Source organism: Notolepis coatsorum, assembly GCF_963971535.1.
Source record: "Notolepis coatsorum genome assembly, chromosome: 8".
In the NCBI taxonomy this organism is placed as follows: Eukaryota; Metazoa; Chordata; class Actinopteri; order Aulopiformes; family Paralepididae; genus Notolepis; species Notolepis coatsorum.
The window spans coordinates 27,381,842-27,405,492 of NC_140172.1; the positions used below are offsets into that span (position 1 = coordinate 27,381,842).

The 23,651-nt window shown below is 41.6% G+C and overlaps 1 protein-coding gene across 3 annotated transcripts in view; it reads left to right on the forward strand.

The window, feature by feature from the left end:
• Nucleotides 1-23,651, forward strand: part of ncor1 (nuclear receptor corepressor 1) — a 237,585-nt gene that overhangs the window by 39,634 nt on the left and 174,300 nt on the right. For all 3 annotated transcript variants that reach the window (XM_084320851.1, XM_084320852.1, XM_084320853.1), the window contains exons 6-8: nt 8,166-8,279; nt 18,500-18,556; nt 18,685-18,737. In XM_084320851.1, coding sequence (XP_084176977.1) covers nt 8,166-8,279; nt 18,500-18,556; nt 18,685-18,737 — 224 coding nt within the window. The remainder of the gene's footprint in view (nt 1-8,165; nt 8,280-18,499; nt 18,557-18,684; nt 18,738-23,651) is intronic.

Consider the following 23,651-nt stretch of genomic DNA (forward strand, 5'->3'; position numbering starts at 1 on the left):
TTTTTTTATTATTATTATTTCAGATAATGGTTGAAGAAGTGCGTCTTTAGTCGACAGCGAAAGATTGGACGGGATTCGGCTGTCCTCCCTGGGGTGGGCAGTTCATTCCACCATTGTGGGGCAAGGACTGAGAATAGGCGGCTTCTCTTTGATGACCCTCCCGGAGCTTGGATAGGAGTAGGGGTGGGACGATACATCGATCCAGATCAATATATCGATCTATTATCAATAATTACATAGGATCGATGCAACGTAAAAAGATCGATTCATATTGCGATACTCTTATTTTGAAAATCCGGCGACGTCATCGCCCCGCGCCCAGTGTTGTGAAAATCCGTTTAACATCAACAGCACACAGCAGTAGCGTCTAGAGCGTCACTAGAGCAAGACTAGTGTGCCTATTCTGTGACCCAAAACATGTCCCTGCTGTTTTATTCCGCAACGGGTCCAATGCATCTAACCTGCTTTGCAATCCTCGCCACTCCATTATGCCCACGTCGCGTTAAAGATCGAAGATAACGTTACGTTAACGTAAGCTAACAAGCTAACCCAGAGCCATAGGCAGAGAGAAGTGGGGACTGGGAAGGAGGGTGCATTCTCGGGATAGCCCCACTAACAGGATCTGGCCGGTACTGCACATTCGTCCTTCGGACTCCCAATATGCCTTTTCCAGCCAAAATACAGCTCTGTGACAGTGAATAGGATATTAATATCAGAAAAAAAAGAAAAACTAACCAAAAACAGTGAACAGGAGGTCTATTTGTATTAAAAACAATAGATTGTTTTTAATTTAAATGTCTGGAAGAGCTCAAAAATAAAAATGTCAAATGATATTTCCATTGCCTTTTTTTTTTGTTGATTTAAATGTTACCGATTGTGTTAAATGGGCATATAATATGGTCTCATATCGATCGCAGGCACCTGAATCGAATCGTATCGTATCGTGGCAGACTGTGTGATATCGGATAATATCGTATCGTTGTCCAAAGAATCGATATCGTATCGTATCGTGATGAAACTGGTGATTCCCACCCCTAGATAGGAGTAGGTCTGAGGCGGCCAGAAGATGCAGAGTGTAGGGGTCTTGAGGGTGTGTAGTTAGAGACCATTGACCGGAGGTAGGCGGGAGCGGTTCCCTTTGCTGCATGGTATGCAAGATTGAGGGCCTTGAAGTGGATACGTGCAGCAATGGGGAGCCAGTGCAGGTCCCTAAGAAGTGGGGTGACATGGGCCGACTTCGGTAGGTTTGAGATCAGGCGGGCCGCTGCGTTTTGAATGAGTTGAAGAGGCTTGGTGGCAGTGGCCGGGAGGCCAGCTAGCAGTGCGTTGCAGTAGTCGAGGCGGGAGATGACTGTTGATTGGACGAGGAGTTGGGTGGCTTCTTTTGTCAGGAAGGGGCGAATCCTTCTGACGTTGCTCAGGAGGAATCTGCAGGTTCTGGTTGTCGCTGCGATGTGAGCAGAGAAGTTCAACTGGTCGTCGAGGACAACACCAAGGTTCTTGGCGGTCGGGGACGCGGTCACAGCTGCATTCCCGACTGTGATGGAGAGGTCGGTCAGGAGGGAGGATTTGGCCGGCAGGTGGAGCAATTCTGTTTAGCTTAGGTTCAGTTTGAGGTGGTTGGTCGTCATCCAGGCGGAGATGTCGGACAGACAGGCCGAGATCCGCTCAGACGTGGATATCTGAGGGAGGGAAGGAGAGGAAGAGTTGAGTATCATCGGCATAACAATGATATGAGAAGCCATGAGACGTGATAATGTTACCCAGTGATTTAGTGTAGAGGGAGAAGAGAAGGGGTCCTAGGACCGATCCCTGGGGGACACCCGTCCGCAGGGGGCGGGTGGCCGACAGAGTCCCTCTCCATGACACTTGGTAGGAGCGGTCATTGAGGTATGATGTCAGCCATGTCACCGCAGATCCAGCCACTCCCATTCCTGCGAGGGTCGCGAGGAGGATCTGATGGTTGACTGTGTCGAAGGCTGCAGATAGATCTAGGAGAATCAGGACAGAGGAGAGGCCTTTCGCTTTTGTTAAGTGAAGTGCCTCTGTGACCGCAATGAGGGCCGTTTCTGTGGAGTGGCCAGTCCGGAAGCCAGACTGATTAGGGTCTAGGAGGTCATTCTGTAAGAGATAAGCAGTAAGTTGGTTGGATACAGCACGTTAAAGTGTTTTAGAAAGGAAGGAGAGAAGAGAGACAGGACGATAGTTGCCTATGACGGAGGGGTTCAGGGTTGGTTTTTTTATGAGGGGCGTGACTCTGGCTTGTTTTAGGGAGGTTAATCTATGGGGGGTACTACCGAGTCGAGTAGGTAGTAGGGCACCATGCAGACCGTGTAAAAGCGGCATAAGAGAATACTTCATAATGTTTCATGCAATTAAAAAGTAAATATATATATATATATATATGATGATGATGCACACACGTTTAGTGTTTTGTTTACCAGTAGGATGTTATAACATTGCTGATAATAAAAAATCATAAGTTTAAGCTATCAAGTCTCCCGTGATTTTATATTACTATATATTAAAAGTATAGGCGGACCATTCCTTGGTTACAAGATAATTATTTTCTCACAGTAGTGTGTGTGTATTTTTGGCTAAAGTGGATAGAAAACAGTACTGTGCAAAAGTCTTAGGCACCCAAGAGTATTTATATAAATTATCTTAGATGTTAATAAAAAAATTTCTGTATTAGTGTATCAGTAGACTACTCTTTTAGATTTTTAGAAATGTTTAATAAAATTATTTTTGAAAGCATCTTCATGGTTTAATGCAGACATGTTGCAGGGACTATTTTAATCGTCATGTTGGCGTGACTGTAGGCTTCAAAAGCATTTTTAAGGGCTTTAGAGGAAATGTCAAAATATCGTGATGTACATCGTGTATCGTGACATAGCCGAAAAATATCGTGATATCATTTAGAGGCCATATCGCCCAGCCCTACATTGTACCCATCCTTATGCCCAGTCTGCCAGTGCTGTAACCCTATGGAGATGTTTACCTTTTTGCAGGGCTATAACTTTTTAAATATTATAGCTATATCGACATTATTATGGCCCATTCAACATCGGGTATCTATCGTTCCGGATGTGGGAACGTTATATTTTTTCATTCATACATTGTCGTGTTAGTACCGTCGAGAATATAAGTGTTTTTAAGGTTTTCTGCAGTAATTCCTAAAACGCGAGTTATAGGCCCTGACGCATATGATAGATTATCGATTGGCGTTTCTTTCCTATACACGCTATATTAAAAAATTCAAATGTATATGATCGGTATACATTATGCTTCATCATGCGTGAAGGAAAGGGGGTCGTTTATAATTCCTTGATAGTCAGTAGCGTATTTTCTTACTATGGGTTGATACGTTGATCAGATGGATTTCTGTGAAATGAATAAACAATCGGGCTGAAAATAACGTTATATTCCTCTTACCGTTCGCCGATGAGACTGGAGGAAAAATATTCCAATTATTTGATGTCGATCTGCTAGATCCATTTCCCGTTTGTATGACGCAATAAACGCCGAAATCATATATCTAAATCCACGCTACAAGATATTACTGCCGGAGGAATTTCCTCGATGCACCGAGCGCCACTTCCGGTTTGGCTTGGAGTGTAACTCGCCCGACATCCACCAGGCGGTGGTATTGAGGCGTTGCAATATCAGACAGGGTCCAGCTGCAGTCCTGGAGGGAGGCTGGATGAATTATGAATGCCATGGTGGAAAAATGAAATATTGATCCCAACAACGAGTTAACTCGTTTCTGGCGCACAACGCATGGCGGGCAATAACGAGTATACTCGTTTTTGGCGTCCAATGTGTTAACCCATTCCCGCCAAAATCGCTGTTCAGCGTTATTGCCCGCCATGCGTTGTCTGCCAATATCGCTGTACAGCGTGTTTCAAGTTCATATTTCATATTTTCGTCATGGAATTCATATTTCACCGACGGAGCCTTGTCATATGCTGCGGGAGCCATCACAACTCTGCAACGCTTCAATACCGCCACCTGGTGGCTGATCGGTGAGTTGCAACCGGAAGTCGATCTCTTGGGTTCCCGGTGCGTCTCACTATTCCGTCCGGGCACTCGTTTATCGTCCCTGGACTCAAGACACACACCGTGGATATCGATCCGTTGCCATAACTCAATAATCCACATGATTTGGGCGTATATTAGTATTATACAAACCGGAACTGGATCGCATCGATCCACATCACATAACTGGGATCTGTTGGCTCCACTCTCATCGCCCATCGCTACGAGGAAGCTGCCGTGAGTTTCAGCGTTTTTCTTTATAATTTTCGATACAAACTGCTCTGATCTATATATCACCCATACTACATAAATCATTTAACGTCGGTCACAGAATTATAAACGACCCCCCCCCCCCCTCCGTTCACCCGCGGATGATCAGTCATAACGCTTACGCTAATATATGCATTTATGTCTATATCTCACGTTCTAGGAAATACTGCAGAAAACGATAAAAACATTTATACTCTAGACGGTATTTTCGTATGAATGTGTGAATGAAAAAGTTAAACGTTCCTACATCCTGAACGATAGCTAATCGATGTTGAATGGGCCATAGTATGTCAATTTAGCAATACAATTTTAAAAGTTATAGCCCTGGAATGAAGGTGAACATCTCCATAGACTTATAGTACTGGCAAATATTGATCGCGTTTATTGATCCAACGTTATAGTCTGAAACTCATGATCCAAGCTGCTTCCAGCCTCGCCAGTGTATCTGGTAACATGACACTGCTTTCCAGAGGTTGGGAAACCCTGGGGCGGAGTTTTTTTCTGATGTATTTTCCCATCGACTCCAATCCAATGATGTGCATTACCATCCGGGAGATGATAGGGGGCGGTATTTTCCCTTTTCGAGCTCGGAGCCATTCCTAATGATAATGTCAGGCTGGACGGATGAAAAATGAATGGATATCGCTAATAAAATAAATAACGATTAAATAACAAGAAATCTCGTTATTGGCAACCAACACATGGTGGCCAACAACGAGATATCAAAAATATCAATGTTTACATTACGAATTGACTCTCAAGCAGTTACATTAATGTACTTTTTATTGGAACATTGGCTTTTGCATATGTCACGTCTGGGTGATGTCTCAGTAAGTGGTTTTGTAGATTTGTTGTATTTCCACAATCTACAATCTACAAACGTTCCCTAGTGAGAGTTACTTTGCTATTGACTTCAGAAACGTTCTCTAGTGAGTTACTTTGCTATTGACTTCAGAAACATTCTCTAGTGAGAGTTACTTTGCTATTGACTTCAGAAAAGTTCCCTAGTGAGTTACTTTGCTATTGCCTTCAGTAACGTTCCCTAGTGAGAGTTACTTTGCTATTGACTTCAGAAACGTTCCCTAGTGAGAGTTACTTTGCTATTGACTTCAGAAACGTTCCCTAGTGAGATTTACTTTGCTATTGACTTCAGAAACGTTCTCTAGTCAGAGTTACTTTGCTATTGACTTCAGAAATGTTCTCTAGTGAGAGTTACTTTTACATCAGCATCCATTTTCTAACAGTAGACAATACTTTATTCAGATGATTGAGATCTCATTTTGCACTGGAACTCAATTTATTGTCATGTCCTTCCTCTGGAAACGGTCTCGGCTCAGTGTATCTGGCTCCTGCTAAGCCCTGTTGGCTAGCAAGTCTTCTCCGCGAGGGTCAGTAATAATCACTAGGTAGAGCTACCGGTTGCCCTCTGCCTGCACCAGCAGTGTTTGAAGACAAATCTCCCAGGGCTGCAAGACGCTTATGCTGCTCACACACACACACACCTATGTCTGCTCTCAATTAGTCGTTCACAACAATGGGCGAAGTTGTGGAGCCGGAGGCCTATTTACTCTATCAATCTCCTCTTCCTGTCTTAATCCCCTCCCACCACCAGCGCCACCACAAAAGAGAACAGTTCTCCTGTGCCTCCACTGCTTGTTTTTCTCCCGCTATCTTTTTGGAATTCTCTCTCATTAGACAGGAATGCAGGCTTCAGCTTGGCAGGGTGAGCGTCTATTTTCTCTGCTGTTTTCCTACTTGCTTTTTCCATTTTCCCGGGATTTATTTGTTTATTGGAGGTATTTCAGGAGCCCCTAATCTTGTCCTTGTAACCTGGTGGTTTACATAACCTTTGGCATATAAAGTGTCACTCACCAGTCCAGCTATCTATCCGCCCTGGCCCCAGTGGCAAAAACCAACAATCCTACTACAAAATGAGGATAACTCAGTCCGTCTGTCTATCTGTCTGCATCCATTTCTCTCAATGGGTTGGCCAAACAATCTGAAATTGCACATCAGCATTGAGCATTGGTTCTATTTTTCCATTTTCCAAAATGTCAGCTGTTTTGGGCAAGTAAGCCGAGTTGTGGTGCGCGCAACCCCCGGAAGTCTGCGCGTAGTTGTGTCACGCATTCCAAAGTGTGCTACGCGTTATAACAATTGAAAACATCTTTTGTAAAAATGGATTTGACCTTTTCACATCACATAACGATTTCTCAAAACGGTACAGAGTGACTGAAACAGTAGCTAGCTGCTACGTACAATTCACGCCGATTTCAATGGTGAAATCTGTTTCCTTATCGGTTGCTGAGGATAGTGTTTTTCATCCGGACGGTACCATGGAAGGGATGTTTCGGAATCTCAAAGTTAGGGCTGGGCGATATAACGATAAATATCGCGATATATTTTAATAATCGATATCTAATATCGGAAAAAAAAATAGTGCATTTTTTTTTTTTTTTTTTTTTGGACCTGCAACAGGGCAGTTTTAAAACCAGAGACAGTGGACAGACTTGTCTTTCTTGCCTGCAACTTAAAGTAATGGCTTTGCTTGTCCAAATGACAATACTGACCAAATTGAGATTTATTTTTCTCTTGTCCATTTATTTTGTTTGCTTTCTAATTTAAAATACAGTTTGAAACCGTCTGTACACAGTAGGCTATGTGTGCTAGCAGAACTAGACTCCAGTCACGAGTCACGGTGCACATGTGCGGTGGTTTGTCCACCAAAAAAGCGCCAAAAGATCGAAAATAAACTAGCAGAGCCAGAACTGTTCAACTCCCTGGAGCCACAGCCAGCAGAGAAGCCGGTTTACTTTCGCTTTTAAACCAGCTGCAGCCTGAGAACTGGAGTGTGAGGGGATGTAACACTAAAGATGGCGGCAATGACAAAGAATTGCTGCAAAATAAACATACCGGTACATCTGTTGTTAAAAAAATATATATATAATAATATAACAATTCGATAATTATCGATATCGAGAAATATGATAACATTATCATATCGTTATTGCGATATGATTTTTTTCCATATCGCCCAGCCCTACTCAAAGTGTACATTGACACTGCTTGTCCACATTCATTCATCTCCCAGGGTTCGCACAAGGTCCTTGAAGTGCTTGATCTTTGACAAAAAAAAGTCGAGGCCTGGAGTTCCTTGAAAACAGCGTATTTCTTTTAACAAGATGCTTAAAAAGTCCTTGAAATTCAAATCAACCATTCGCATTGGAAGTTTTGTTCATCCATGATAAAATAGTTCTGAATTAAGAAATCTTAAATATTTTTATAAGTGTAGCTAATTGTTGGAAATTGGTTTTAAGCCATAAATATTGGATCAGATTTATTTTTCTATAAAAAAAGTTAATTGTAACCTTTTGTTTGTGGCAGCCCATTTACCTCTTCAATTGTTTCTTTTGAGAAAACCATAATATTAAAAATAAAACAATAATTTGCGGGATATTGCAAGTCTGCACATGTTGTGGTGCGCGCATACCCGGGCACAAAACGAACCGTTAAAACTAAAGCCCAAACAAGCGGTTGTGGAATAATCGGATAAATCCAGCATGTGCCTCCTCAGACATCAAAAGCCTGGGATCAGATCGGCATCAACGGTCTACATGGAGCTTAGTTTTCCTTCAAAATCATTTACTGTGGATGGAAGTACTGCAGACAAGCAGCAGCACAGACATGAATGTGTAACACAACAACCTCGTATACGTTCTAATTCTGTAATTTATGCTAGAAAAGGAGGTGTCCCATGTCTCTCTCTCTCTCTCTCTTTCCCTCTCTCTCTCTGTGTTTTGTGTATCTTTGTTCGTATGCTGTTGACTCAAATGTTTTGCATTCATGTTGTCTCTTAGCAACAACTGGAGGAGGAAGCGGCGAAGCCCGTGGAGCCAGAAAGGCCGGTGACCCCTCCCCCGGTGGAGCACAAGCACCGGAGCATAGTCCAGATCATCTACGATGAGAACAGGGTCAGTCGTCCAGACACGTCCTCCTCCTCAGCTCTTTCATTCATCTGTAGTCTGTGATTGTGTCATTATATACACGTGTTTAAGTGTCTTTCATCTTTTCACTCATTCATTCATTTATTGACTTACTTGTTTCCATTTGGTGCCATTTTTTTATCCTTTTTGTTTCCTCTATTCCCTCAAAAAGCTGAAAGGATGTAAAGGAGTTTGCAGGCAGTAGTTTCAGTTGCAGTCTTCAGAATACTCCTGTGGGTCCCCCTGTCAGTTCATACTGGAAGTCTTGTACTTTTATGCATTATTGATATGTTTTGAAGACTGTTGTGTGTGTTTCCATTTAACCCTTTCACTACCACACTACAGAAGCTTAACCGTCTGTAGTGTGGTAGTGAAAGGGTTAACCCTTTGTTGTGTGGCAGTGAAAGGGTTAACCTTCTGTATTGTCGCAGTGAAAGGGTTAACCATTTGGTAGTGAAAGGGTTAAGCTTGTTTTTAACAGCAGATTTGTAAGCGCAAATATTTATTTAAAATGACTGCCTGACAAGTGGAGAGAGGCAGGCTGCATTATCCATATTTCACTAGAGGGGGGGGGGGGGGGGGTGTGTGTGTTCTGGCAGGACAGTGCTGGGGCCTTTGTGCTCAGTCAGCCATTAACCCTTTGAGCAGGAAAGCGGCACTAGCTCACACATACTGTACAACATTCATCTCGTGGCCTCACAGTATTTGGGCAAAGTGTTGAGAAAAGGGTGGGTTTTAATGATCTTGCAGAGCAGACCGTAGATCCAGGAGAATTGTCATTGCCACTCGTTAACTGAACCCTTGCACAGAGGAACCATATAACTCCACTTTTGAAAGGTTTTGGATGGACCATGTTACGACGGGGGTTGGGGTCCGTATTTAAAATAGTATTTTCTAAATTGCATATGATGCGTCATGTTGATGGAGCAGCTTCTGAGAAACCCATGAGGATAGGAACTACCAATGCAGAGAGATGATGGGTTTGGAACACAAGAATTTGAAAATGGCACCAAAATGATTTTCTGGTGGTGGAGAATATTGAACTTGGTATGGAACGTGTATTTCACAATAATATATGCACATTTCCATTGCATATACTAATGAATCCCATACTATGCACATACTGACTTAGGAAATATTTGATCAATGCATTCATGATTTTTTGTTTGCATGAAACTATTTTGAACTAGATTACTCTCACTGGCACAAACGCGTGCGCGCGCACACACATGCACACACACGGACACAATGATCAAAACAATGGGGTAAAAAGCACATTTTACCCATGAAATACCTGCAGTTTTGTAAATAAAGACCAACATATGACGTTTGAAAGTTGGAGAGATGTTATGATTGTGACACAATGTGATTCTTAGAACTGGAATTACTTGTTTTAACAATTATTTGCAATGCAGTGTCTTCCCAGTAAAACTTTGGAAAGTTTCAGGGAGTTGCAGGGGGAACTCACCCTCCCTATTTACCATGAAATGTTAAAAATATTGTGGCTTTAGATATTTCAGCTTTTAGCAATTAGCCTATTATCTATATGTTATAGGTTATGTTATAGCACTTACAGGCCTATATGTTACAGCCAGGCTATTAAGTTTATCTCTCTCACTAACATGGCCACAATAATGTCTAAACGTAAAAATGGCCATTCTGTTTGCAACAGGAATTTTATTTCGCTAACTAGTCATTTCATAATACACATTATTGAAAAGTGATCAATATATTATATGAGCGCTGACCATTCCTGGGAAGCTCTGGCATGGAGGAGGAGGAGGTGGTACAGGAACTAGCTAAACAACAGTGTGGTGGGCCAGCTGGATGTCTTTCAAACCCCCGCAACATATACATCAAAATTAAGCGTAGAACCTAAGAAAGCTTAGGAAAAAGTTGACGTGTGACCTTGCATTTCAGTCAATATTCATCCGTTTAAAATGTAACTTCCTGTATTTATTTAACCTTTATTTGACCAGGTAGTCACTTGAGATCAATGATCTTTTTTTCTTCTTTTTTTTTTGCTCTTTCTAGTGTTGTCTCTCTCCATTCAGGCCTGTACAGCTGCTCAGTTTGTATTGTTTGGGGAAGTCCATTGTCAAAAAGTACTCTTGCCAGCTTGAATGTCGGTGTAACTAGTTGGGCTACATTTTCATTATGCCAGTGGAACTATGTTGACCTGTGAATGGCCTCCAGTTTAGCAACATTGTTTCCAATGAGGACAGAGCTCTCCCCGCAGTGCTTGGGGAGACTTGGAGGTGTAGTGGTTAGTAGGGCTGGGCGATATAACGATAACGATAAATATCGCGATATATTTTAATAATCGATATCGAAAAGAAAAAAACAGAAAAAAAAATATCAATATTCTTTTTATTTTCTATTTATTTTTTTGACCTGCAACAGGGCACTTTTAACACCAGAGACAGTGGACAGACTTGTCTTTCTTGCCTGCAACTTAAAGTAATGGCTTTGCTTGTCCAAATGACAATACTGACCAAATTGAGATTTATTTTTCTCTTGTCCGTTTATTTTGTTTGCTTTCTAATTTAAAATAGTTTGAAACCGTCTGTACACTGTAGGCTATGTGTGCTAGCAGATCTAGACTCCAGTCACGAGTCACGGTGCACATGTGCGGTGGTTTGTCCACCAAAAAAGCGCCAAAAGATAGAAAAGAAACTAGCAGAGCCAGAACTGTTCAACTCCCCTGGAGCCACAGCCAGCAGAGAAGCCGGTTTACTTTCGCTTTTAAACCAGCTGCAGCCTGAGAACTGGAGTGTGAGGGGATGTAACACTAAAGATGGCGGCAACGACAAATAATTGCTGCAAAAGAAACATACATCTGTTGTTTAAATTTTTATTTTTTTTATATATACTTATAACAATTTCGATAATTATCGATATCGCCTAAAGGTACATGCCTAAGTAAATGGAAGATTGCTCCACTTCTACAAGGTCAATTTTCATGTTATTGGTATCTAGGAACATCTAGGGACCTGGGGTATGTATTCCCAGTGTCAGAAATATTGTGTCTGTTATTAGGCTTGAGTAAATTGTAATGAAAAAAAGGAGAATATAAATGATATTTTTTTGCATCTGTGCCGGTGAATAACACTGTTACAATTGTGCGCGAACCGAGCTTGCTCACTGAGCTCACTCACCACCTTATTGAGATCAAGTGTACAAAAAATCTAAGCAAATGAATAAAGGTAAGATGATTAAACAGAAGGATTTGTAGATACTAGTGATGCACCGATGTGAAAATTGTGGCCGATACCGATAACCGATATTAATATTGCTGTTCTGGCCGATACCGATATTTACCGATGTCGATATCTCTGTATAGAAAACACTTTTTTATGATAATCAAATAAAGAGCTATTTTCCAAAACCCTTTTTTTATATATATTTTTTTTTTAACTTATTTTCAGAAATGACTGATATTTTGAAACTATTTAAGGCCAAAAATGTAAAAAAAAAAATTAAAAATCTATCTTGATATCGGACCGATACTGATGTGTAAAAAATATTATATCGGCGGCCGATATATCGTGCATCACTAGTAGATACAGTAATAAATGATAATCCATTTTAATTTTCATATTTGACCTTGAACTTGACCTTATTATGGCCAAATCATACATCTATGGATAGGGAAAAGGCTCCTCTTTCCAACGGCAGGGTTACATCTGGATTTAGTCATTTCCTCACGGTTTTACGATAAAAGAGATATAATTTGCGTTTTTCCGATAAATTCGTATTTTCGGTAAATCTTACAAAACATCGGTAAAAATGAAAATATACACATTGACTGCTGTTTTGATAGGGTTATGGTCTTTACTCTTGGCAAAAAAATTAAATAAAAACTAACCTTAACATCCAAGGGCCCACATGTGGGCCCTCATGAGGACGATTCGCGACATGCCACTTTGCTGACCTCTAGCGGTTCGGGTGTGCATTTCTTTTAATACAATATATAGATAGAATTATAGCCCTATTTGTTGCCGGTCAATTGCCATTTCAGGTGACAGAATCCGTTCAGCGGTTCTCGAGTTACATGCTGATATGTGAGGTGTGCGCTAAAGTACACATTACCACCCCGACCTCCGGGGGCTCTAGCTCCGTCAATCATTTGGCGATCTCGAATATTTTTGGACAGGGTTGTAGCCAATAAGTGTGGCTTTCCAATGATACCCCATGATATGATAATTGGGGATCTAATACGGTCTCTATTGATCGATTTATGATAAAAAAAAGCAGGGTCCCCCAATTTGGGGACCTACAGCCTTAACAGGTTAAAACAAATAAAGCATGAACATTGGCATGGGTGTACCTTTCTGTGTGTATTCATCCACAATCTAGCTCAACATGAAACAATTCGCATTTAATCATAAAGGTAGCAAAATAACGTTTATGTTTTTGTTCACTGAGGAACTACACTTCACTCTGCCGCTGACGTCACCACAGAGTAGACTCCTGGCTTTAGCTGACCCAACACTAGTCCTCTGATGATCTAAAGCCAGTTATAATTAAAATCGTATAACGTTAATTTGCTGCATATTATATCACTGTAAATACTCATGTAAATCATTGTTTCGTTGTACATATTGTGTATATAGTTTATAACGTCATTGTTTTTATGCAACATTCCGCAAAGTATGCTGCCAGGGAATTTATGGACACAACAGTAGACATGCTAACGTCTAGTACAGGGGTGGCCAACCAGTCAGAGACTAAGGGCCCTTTCTCACTCACCTATTCGTTTCTATTCCGTTCCGTTCTGGCCCCGTTCCGAATCTGATGCGAACTCCCCCCCCCCCCCCCCCCTCTCTCCCCTCTAGTTTGTGTACACACTGCGGTCTTGGTTCGCTTCGGGTTCTGTTTACGGTTTGCCTTTTGAGCGTTTACGCTTGCCGTAGGCGATGATGTCACGTTCGAAAATGTAAACAGGAAGTGTCTTAACACTACTGCGGAGACTGGATGATGATATAAATGAACAAATTGCCAATAAATATGAAGTTATATTTGAACCTCTGTTGTCAAGCCTTGTCAATATAACCCACCCTATTTTATCACGAATGGATGGTGTTGTAGAGTCCGCTTTTGAGCGTTTTAACGATAGCGCTAAGCTAATGGCTAAACGCTAGTTAGCTTAGCCTTTACTAGTAACATTGCTGCATCGATTATATGCATTATATTGAATGTCATTGATCTACTGGTCGACCACGGCCGACTGGTTAGGCACCACTGGTCTAATAGAAATAAATGCATTCGAACAAGAAAGTATAGTATACAGCAATGGCTAACGCTAGTTAGCTAGCCTGTTCAGAAGCTAACATTATCCCATCGCTTGTGGCAATTATATTGCATGTCATTGATCTACTGGTCGACCACGGCCGACTGGTTGGGCACCACTGGTCTAATAGAAATAAATGCATTCGAACAATGTATAGACATAGCAATGGCAAACAAAATTGCCAGGCCTAACCGCCCCCACTAGTGCGCACCTGAGACCACCTATTTCAGCGGTCCAGGTTCAGCGCCCCCGGGGACGAATCAGCGGGGGGCGGGGACGGGGACGGGGGATAGCGTTCTCACTCAGACAGACGCACCCTTTTCTGATGCGAGCCGGGTCTGATTCGACACAGAGCAGTGAGTGAGAAAGGGCCCTAAGAGCCACAAAAATGACTGTGGTACCACAAAGAGCCACACGACGAGAGGGCCTACCTGGAAGAGGTCAAGGTCCTGGCGGGATGGTGCCAGGAAAACAGCCTCTCCCTGAACGTCAGCAAAACAAAGGAGATGATTGTGGACTTCAGGAGGTCGGGGGTCAAGGACTACAGCCCCCTCAGCATCGACGGGGCACCGGTTGAGAGAGTCAACAGCTTTAAGTACCTCGGAGCCTACATATCCGAGGACTTGACATGGACCACACACATTAACAGTGTTGTGAAGAAGGCACGACAACGCCTCTACTTCCTCAGGCGCCTAAGGAAGTTCCAAGTCAGCCAGAAGATCCTTAAGAACTTCTACTCATGTACAATAGAGAGCATCTTGACCGGCAACATCACCTCCTGGTTTGGGAATAGCACTGCACAAGACCAAAGCAGACTACAAAGAGTGACACGTTCAGCCGAACGCACAATTGGAGGGGGGCTCCCCACCCTCCAGAACATTTACTACAAGCGTTGCAAGGGCAAGGCTAAGAGAATCATTAAAGACTCCAGTCACCCGAACAACTGCCTCTTTGAACTGCTGCGGTCAGGCAAGCGATACAGGAGTCTCAAGGCGAGCACAGAAAGACTCAGAAGAAGCTTCTATCCCCAGGCCATCAGGCTGCTAAACGAACAATGAATGAACACTACACAACAACAACCACCAAACGCACATAGCACACACATCCACACGCACACACTCACTTTAAACAAACACACTGTAGCACCCACTCCACACACTTATAGCACACACCCACTTTAAACAAACACACTGTAGCACCCACTCCCCACACTTTATATTTATGGATGAAGGATTGCACTACAACTCGTACACCTTACTGTAAATTGTACCTAAAATTGTACCTCATCCCATTTCTGCTTTGCACTAGATAGTACTGTACATTAGTACACTGCATAGTATTGTGTATTGTATATTATATGGTAACTCAGAACATTGTACATATGTCTATACCGAACACTGTGACCTCATTTTCTTCTTCTAAATTCATGCTATATTATGTTATTATGTTATTTGATACTATCTTGTCTAGCACAGTCTCTGGAGCGTAACAGTAAGAAGCATTTTGTATGAAAGTATTCTGTACTTCTGTATGACAACTATTAAAGAACTTGAACTTGAACTTGAACCATATACCAGCATTTCTCAACCTTTTTTTTCAGTCACGGCACCCTTCATGTGTTTTATAGGTCTCACCCTCTGGCCTCTGAAGTTGCTAATGTCTTTTTTATTTGGGCCTCACAGGGTTAACCTCTTAAGCCCGGGATATACAGTAAAAGTGTATATTTTCAGCATTACGTTTGTTTACCAATGATTTTAACTGTTATTAGGGAAATATAAGATTATAGAAATCTCAGGGCATTGAGTCGGAAACCGGCACATATTGACAGGAGGAAGTGGAGCAGCCAAGAAGTGAGTGTAGTCTTTTGAAGGAAGAGCCAATAACGGCATTACCAATAACGGCATTCGTTATTACCACAACATAAGATGAGCGGGGAGGTGGCTATTAAATCCTTGCACGATCAAGCTGAAATTGACGTCAAATTGCTCTTACATGTGGCCTGTTGGATTCCAAAAAGAATTTTCCAGTTATTTGATCGCCATCTGCTAGATCATATGTCCATTGGCTGATGCCATATTCCTTTACTGCATAATGAATTCGGAGTTGCAAAAAGTATTCCATGCAATCTGGTGATGCCCTCGCTTCAGGCTAACAGAAAAGTCCGCCCAGAGCGTAAAAAATGTGACACCAAGTCTGCAACAAGGATTACTGCATTCCTGAGACAGCGCCAATACCAGGATCTGGCCGGTACTGCACTTTCCGATTCCCAATATGCCTTTTCCAGCCAAAATACAGCTCTGTGACATTGAATAGGATATTAAAATCGAATAAAAGAAAAAATTTGTTAAAAGCGTATATATACGCGATTGGCCGGGAATGTGTTAAGTGTGTGTGCATGTGTGACAGATCGTATCGGACTCTGCGTTGTGTATTAAATGCTGATGCCCCGACGGAGAGTCGAACCCGGGTCTCCCGCTCCGCGGGCGACGACATAGGCCGCTGCACTAAGAGGTGAATTCACTTCTGGGTACCGTACCTATGCGTCTTATTAACCCTGTTATGGTGAAGTGAGTTTAACTCGCAGCCCGCTTACTGCCACAGTCACTTCTCAACACACTTGTTTTAACGTGACTGTGGATATATTCACGGACCTCCGTTACACATGTTGATGATAAACATACATATTTTTCCTCAGTTGTGTTGTGAGAGAGAATCTCTTTCTTTGTTTAAATAGCATTGTTTCTCTGCTTAAAACTGCAATAACCTTTGTCATAGATTAAATATTGCTTCTTTAGCAACCTAAATCACAGAATTGAGTTGAACAAGAGAAAACCCAAACAGCGAGATGAGAAAACGGCTATTTATGAAACACAATGAAATGGCCCACAGCTCTTCCGGTCGGGCACGACCAGTGCTGTGAAACCTGTAAAAGCCTATGTTGCCTTTTCTAGATAATTTTTTTTTAGTGTTTGGTATTTAATGTGAATGACACAAATGTAAAACAATTACTTCACTTGAAGAAAATCTTTTTTTGTTGCAGTTTTCTCTTATCCTCTGTTTTAAACAGTTTTAAAGCTGTTTTAAAGCTTTTTGGGAAATTAGCTTATTTGCCATCTATCCTGGAGTTGGGCTCCAGACTAACTTTTTTCACCACTGTCCCGAAATACAATTGTAGTGAATGTAAACCGTCCCAAAAATCTAAATGTCATATCTTTACTTTGGTTTTTCCGTCTATAGTCGTTATTGCCATAAAGACACCATTCAAATGATTAGGAAATAAATAATTATTTGTATTTGAAATAATTATTTATTTTAACAATAGGCACATTATATCAGCAGGTAACAACAAAACAACAACCAAAGCAATAGCAATATTGAAACACCTTTCTTATTTTATTGTCGGAGTAATACTGTGTGTGTATGCGTGTGTGAGAGAGTGATGAATGAGAGCAAGAGAGCAAGCATCAAGTCTCAGTTGCCTCAGTCTTTGTTTCTATAGAGAAAGAGAAAATAAATGTATTTAGTCAAAAGGCAACTTATTTCACAAGAATCATTATGATAAACAATATATATACTGTATAATATGTTAGTGTTAATGATGTCTTGTAGATAGATTATTATGGATATTTGCAACTCTATTATTTTAAGGATTGATAGGATAGTTAAGAAGTAATAAAACATATAGTGACAAGTACAGAAATCATCTGACATATCTAAGGGAGTCAAAGTGTCCAATTTCATGGATACTGTTGTAAGGAATACAAGTGTGTTCATTCATTCAGCCATATTTATTCCAAACTGAACATTTTTGGTGGCAGCATAGTCATTACAACAGACAACAGTGTTCACTGTGCCTTTAAGACGGCACTGTGGTCTTACGACAGGGCTGTGAAATACAGTCAAGTGTTGTGGTAACGTCAGTTGGGTTGGTGTGTTGTTGTGCACTGGTTGAGCATGCAATAAAAACGTCTAACGTTACGCCGTAGTCCGGTGCGTTTTTGGAAACATTATAGTCAATATACCAGATACACCACCTAGCTAACATGGGTCTGGCTGCTTTGAGCACACACACACACACACACACAGGGCTAACGTTAGCTAGCAAGCAGCTATATAGCTAAAACACTAACTAGAAGCTAACCACTGTATATACACTATACAGTTCCAATAGACTAACATTACACTTCTGTGATTTAAATGTATCCTTACCTTAGACTCAAGGGTTGGATGCAGTTCCCTGTTGGTCAGTCTGTCTGTTTTCCATCTTCTGCTGTGTTTAACGTTATCTGTTTGCGAGTGCTCCCTTGACTGATGGCCAGTCTTTTATTAAACATTCTATATGTTGGTGGGTTGGCCAGTATCGCGGGAACTTTTATTAAACATTCTATATGTTCGTGGGTCTTGTGCAGTGGTCTAGTGGCACTGTCATCTAAAGCGAGCACTCAGAAGACGCGCATAATTTGCCAGTGATAGTGATATGCGCACTGACAGTCGGCGCAGTTGACATTTTCCAGATAAATCCTCTTCGTCCCCACTGCGTCCCGGGTAGGATTTGTGTTCGTCCCAAATACTTAATTTGATCATCCCCGGGACGACGGGACAGTGTTAGTCTCGAGCCCTGTTAAGACAAGCAGATACATACCCTTTTCTTCTCTGTGCATGCATTTGTCTTAGGGAACAGCCACACCGTTAGCCTAGCTTAGCGCCATTCACTGGAAGTAGGTGTGCCAGTGTAGCCTAGTTCCCAACAGTCACGAAATACACTCCAAATACAACTCCTGTAAACATGTTGTGATCTGTGTATTTACCATGTGGGAAAAAAATATATGGACATTTTCATTTTCTAAGCAGATTTTTTGTGTGACTTTATTATTTATCTTGCTTTTTTTTTTTTTTTACCCATTACATTTTGCAGAAAAAAGCTGAAGAGGCCCATAAGGTGTTGGAAGGTCTCGGTCCCAAGGTTGAGCTGGTAGGTGATTCAGTGGTTTATAATGTTTTAATGCCCACATTAACACTGTGCTACATGTTACTGCTTGGTCAATAGATTGATCCTTTGATGACAAATGATTAACCTGTCCTTTTTTTTAACCTTCTCAGCCTTTGTACAACCAGCCCTCCGATACTAAAGTGTATCATGACAACATCAAGACGTGAGTATTTTACATTCTCACTATTACATTCTGTCTATAGCCTTGTTTCGTAAACATCTGTAGGTCCTGCTTCAACATCACATCCTCTGCACTATATATTTAAATCCTCTGCACATCACCAAAAAGAAACAAGTGCCTATGTCGTCAGCCAATCAGAACGCTTGTTACGTAAAAAAAATCCCCATCTGCCTAACTCACTCGTGTGACTTGTGCATTTTAACGTTACGTACACAGATGGCGATCGCATGACTTAGGCAAGTATAACAACTGCCTTAGTGTATGACATGTATGTACGAGAAAGAAATTCCTAAGTCACAACATATTTAGTTTAAAAGTCACCTTATTTTGTTACGCAATGGTTGTTGTGTTTTTGTATTTTTGCAAACTTGTTAATACACCTTGTGGAACTTATTTTCAAAATATAAATTAAAAACTCGTACACATTTGCTGGAAAATTCGTTTTTTCTTCCTTTCCAAAATCTTGAAAAATTACTAAGGCAATTATCGTATGAGGCTAACGGTGAGATTAAGTGCAAAATAAGTTAGCAATGTTTTTTTTTTGGTGAAGTGACCCTTTAAGTATACAATACAGAGGATGTGATGTTTATGATGCTGTAAGGAAATGACGAAGCTACTCGACGGAAACGTTTCATGTAGCGCCTGCTTGACCTCATCTAGATAAACCAAGATGGTAATTCAGTTATCTGAGCTGATGGCTGGCTCAGTCACCTGGTCTGTTTGCCCTACTTGCACCGCAGGACACTACAGGATAAAGGCTTGATAAAAGAAGTGAAAGGAAGCCCTGTGTGTGTGTCAGGGTTCGCACAAGGTCCTTGAAGTGCAGTGCTTTGATTTTTTTTTTACAAAAAAAATTATTCCTTGAAAACAGCCAATTTTTTTTACGCTGTGCTTAAAAAGTCCTTGAAATTCATTAAATCAACCATTCGCATTGAATGTTCTGTTTTAATCAAATCTGACGAGTCGCTGTCTCGCTCCCGCCAACTGCTTTTCCTCATTTCTTGGCGTGTGAGATGCTCTAGCTGGCCAGCAGGCCAAGAAGATGCTTAAAAAAAACAGCATTTAAAAGTGTATTGTATCCTTCGAGTGACATCCTTGAAAATGAAAAATAGTGCTTGGGAAAGTACTTAAACGTCCTTGAATTTCATTTTGCAATGTCTGTGGGAACCCTGGTGCGTGCACGTGTCTGTCAGGCGGAGGTGTGTGTGTGTGCGTGCACGTGTCTGTCAGGCGGAGGTGTGTGTGTGCGCACGTGTCTGTCAGGCGGAGGTGTGTGTGCGTGCACCAGGGTTTCCGTTAGAATTTTTTTTTGCAGGTCTGAGTGTCCGGTAGATTTCAATCTACCGGACAAATGGGATAAATTCCGGTCAGAGTTTATTGAGCTTAAAAACAATTGATAGGCCTATATAAAGAATGACATCATCAAGGCATTTATAACATTTTAACTTAAAACTAGGCTACTTTTGCGTATACAGTCATTAATATATTCTAAATAAAATAAGTCCCTCGAGACTTCGTGCTGCTGCCGACTTGAGGTGTTGGTGGGCAGTCTGCCCGACATTAAACAGCAGTCTGTTATAATCACATTTTTATGAGCTAACGAATTCCGTTATGTTGGACATTTGTATTAATTATATCAAGCGAAGAACTGAGAAATTTGGCAGAGAGAGACGGCAACATTATCGTGGGTTTGCGTGATGACTCCACCTCCCAACGACTTGGTGCTGGTCATAATGTCCTGTGAAAATAATTCCCTCTAAGCACAATTTGATTATTTGAATTGTATTAAAATAGACTAAAATTAAATGGCCTATGCGATGAACGAAACAATCATTACATTTGTTTCATCGTTGCTTCACCAAGCAGCCGGTCTAATAATGACACCGCTGTGTCAGCGCGAGCTGGCTGTTGTTAGATTTACGTGAAGCATGGAGCTGCAGACCGACAGAGCAGCGGTGTTTTTAGGTCCGGTCGGGTCTGGGCTCAGCAGCGCCGCCCACCCAACAGCTGAATTGCCAATGGCTGGATTGGAGTACTGCATTCTGTGGGGCTGCAGATGGATGCTTCTCACAAATCTAGGAGCAGCAAGCTCGCGCTGACACAGCGGTGTCATTATTAGACCGGCTGCTTGGTGAAGCAACGATGAAACAAATGTAATGATTGTTTCGTTCATCGCATAGGCTATTTAATTTTAGTCTATTTTAATACAATTCAAATAATCTAATTGTGTTTAGAGGGAATTATTTTCACCGGACATTATGACCGGAGAGATTAAATATGTCGGACTTCAACAGATTTTGCCGGTCAAATACCGGTAATTACCGGCTAACGGAAACGCTGGCGTGCACGTGTCTGTCAGGCGGAGGTGTGTGTCAGGCGGAGGTGGGGCTGTCTTAAATGCTTCAAAGCTTCGTTCGATGGGCATGGGATTCGAATATGAAAATAAAATTCGATTATGTAAAAAAAAAAAATATATATGAATTTCTTGTTCTTTTTTTTTTGCAAAATCAACTCTGCCTCTCTTTGTTAACTACAACAAGCAATGTTGTTTGTTATTTAAGATGAGGTCGGACTCTGCACTGATTTGTGTTCATTGTGCTGCTTTTATAAAGCCTCAAATGACGGCTTACAATATTTCATGGTGTTTAGTTTGTTTAAGATTTAAAAAGGTTTAAACTTTACAGCACTGACAAAGTTGAACAACGTGCTGTACAACCACAACATAAAAAAAAAAGAATAATAATAATTTTTTAAAATCTTTATTTTTATTTCGAAGCTTCGAATTAAAATCGAATCTCGGCCCCGAAGCTTCGAATTCCAAAAAAAAATATCGAAGGTCAGCCCTAGGCGGAGGTGTGTGTGTGCGCGGACATGTCTGTCAGGCGGGGGTGTGTGTGTGCGCGCACACAGGGAACAAAATTAACTTTTTGACTTACCAGCCATTTGGCTGGTAGATTTTAAAAACTACCAGCCAGGCAGATTTTTTACCAGCCAAAAATTTTAAATAGCTTTTTAGTATATCGCCATGTGTTATTATTACTATATAATACTCTCATATGCTATTTTCAATTAATATCATAAACAACATAAGGAATATTAGCATAATTTTGAGTGGACTGAAGGAATGAGTCAGCGTTAATAGTTTTAAATGCAAATAATTTATTGAAACATAGAAGTGGGGTCGGGGACACACACACTGTTTCAACTCACCACCCCTGCATCATATTGTAGTCTAGTCTGTCTTCAAACTTCCACTCCTCTCGAAACCTTTTTATATTTGAATATCAACATTATCTGTGCATCCTCAGTAATCCTCAGTTTACTACAATATACTCCTCTCCTGAGTCCTGACTAGTGACTTCATCGTCTTTCCAAACGCACGCACACACACAGAGAAAGGGAGAGTGCCCCCCCATTTCCCTTTCCCCAGTCCACACTGTCTGCTGTTCTATATGGCTCTGCCGCTGATCAGGATTAGCTTGTTAGCTTACGCTAACATAACGTTCATTTCGGGCGATGTGGGCATAAAGGAATGGCGACGATGCAATGCGTGTTAGATGCATTTGACCCGTTGTGAGAAGAAGAAAAAACCACAGACTTATTTCGGCTCGCAAAATAGGCGCACTGCTGTGTAGCTCTGCTCTCGGGGAACAAACTTAACTTTTTGACTTACCAGCCATTTGGCTGGTAGATTTTAAAAACTACCAGCCAGGCAGATTTTTTTACCAGCCATTGGCGGTTGGCTGGTACTTATTTTGTTCCCTGCGCGCACATGTCTGTCAGGCGGGGGTGTGTGTGTGCGCGGACATGTCTGTCAGGCGGGGGTGTGTGTGTGCGCGGACATGTCTGTCAGGCGGGGGTGTGTGTGTGCGCGGACATGTCTGTCAGGCGGGGGTGTGTGTGCGCGGACATGTCTGTCAGGCGGGGGTGTGTGTGTGTGCGCGGACATGTCTGTCAGGCGGGGGTGTGTGTGTGTGCGCGGACATGTCTGTCAGGCGGGGGTGCGATAGGGTTGAAGGCCGAGCCGTCTAGACTGGAGCCATTATCAGCCCCTACCATGGGAGAGGTCCATCTGGTTTGAGGCCTTTATCAGGACAGAGACCCCCCCCCCCCCCCCCCCCCGGTCACAGTCGTAGGGTCAAACTCGCAGAGTGCTACATCTACCACCATCATGAGCAAACAAAACTGGTTCCCAATGTTTTTGTGCCCTGCTAAAGTGCAAGTAAACAATGCCAATGACTACCGTGCCATGCATTGTTGCTTTTGGAAATGGAAGGAGTGAAGGAAATTAAGATGGTTAAATCATTTTCTAATCCGCTAAAGGAATGGAGATTATGAGCGTTGAACTCATTGACTGGGGGACCTTGATCTATAAAGCAAAGCATTCCCCTTATATTAGGTCTTTTTTGCCTCAGTTACTATTATGTAGATTCAGCTGTAGACATACTATGATGCATTTTGATGATATGATCGACTGATATGGGTTTTTCAATTGCCGCCCTGATGCTGATATTTGGAGAGCAGGGTGGTCGATATAATGATTTTTTATAATAATAATAATAATAATAACTTTATTTGTATAGCACTTTTCATACAGAGGTTGCAGTTCAAAGTGCTTCACAACAGTAAAAAAATACAGGCATAAGCGAGCAGGGTAAGGCAAATCACAGTTCTTCAGTAATACAAATAATAAAATAGATTAGATAGAGTAAAAAAGTGCAGTTTAAAATAGGCTAAAAATAATCAAATAGAACGGACAGTAAAAAAAGTGTGATAAGATTGTTCAATAAAAAATATATAACAGAGCAGTGTTTCACTCTTAGTACTTTGAGTTTCTTTACAAAGTTCTAACATACAACAGAGCATCGCTCTAACATACAACAGAGCAGTCCGTCG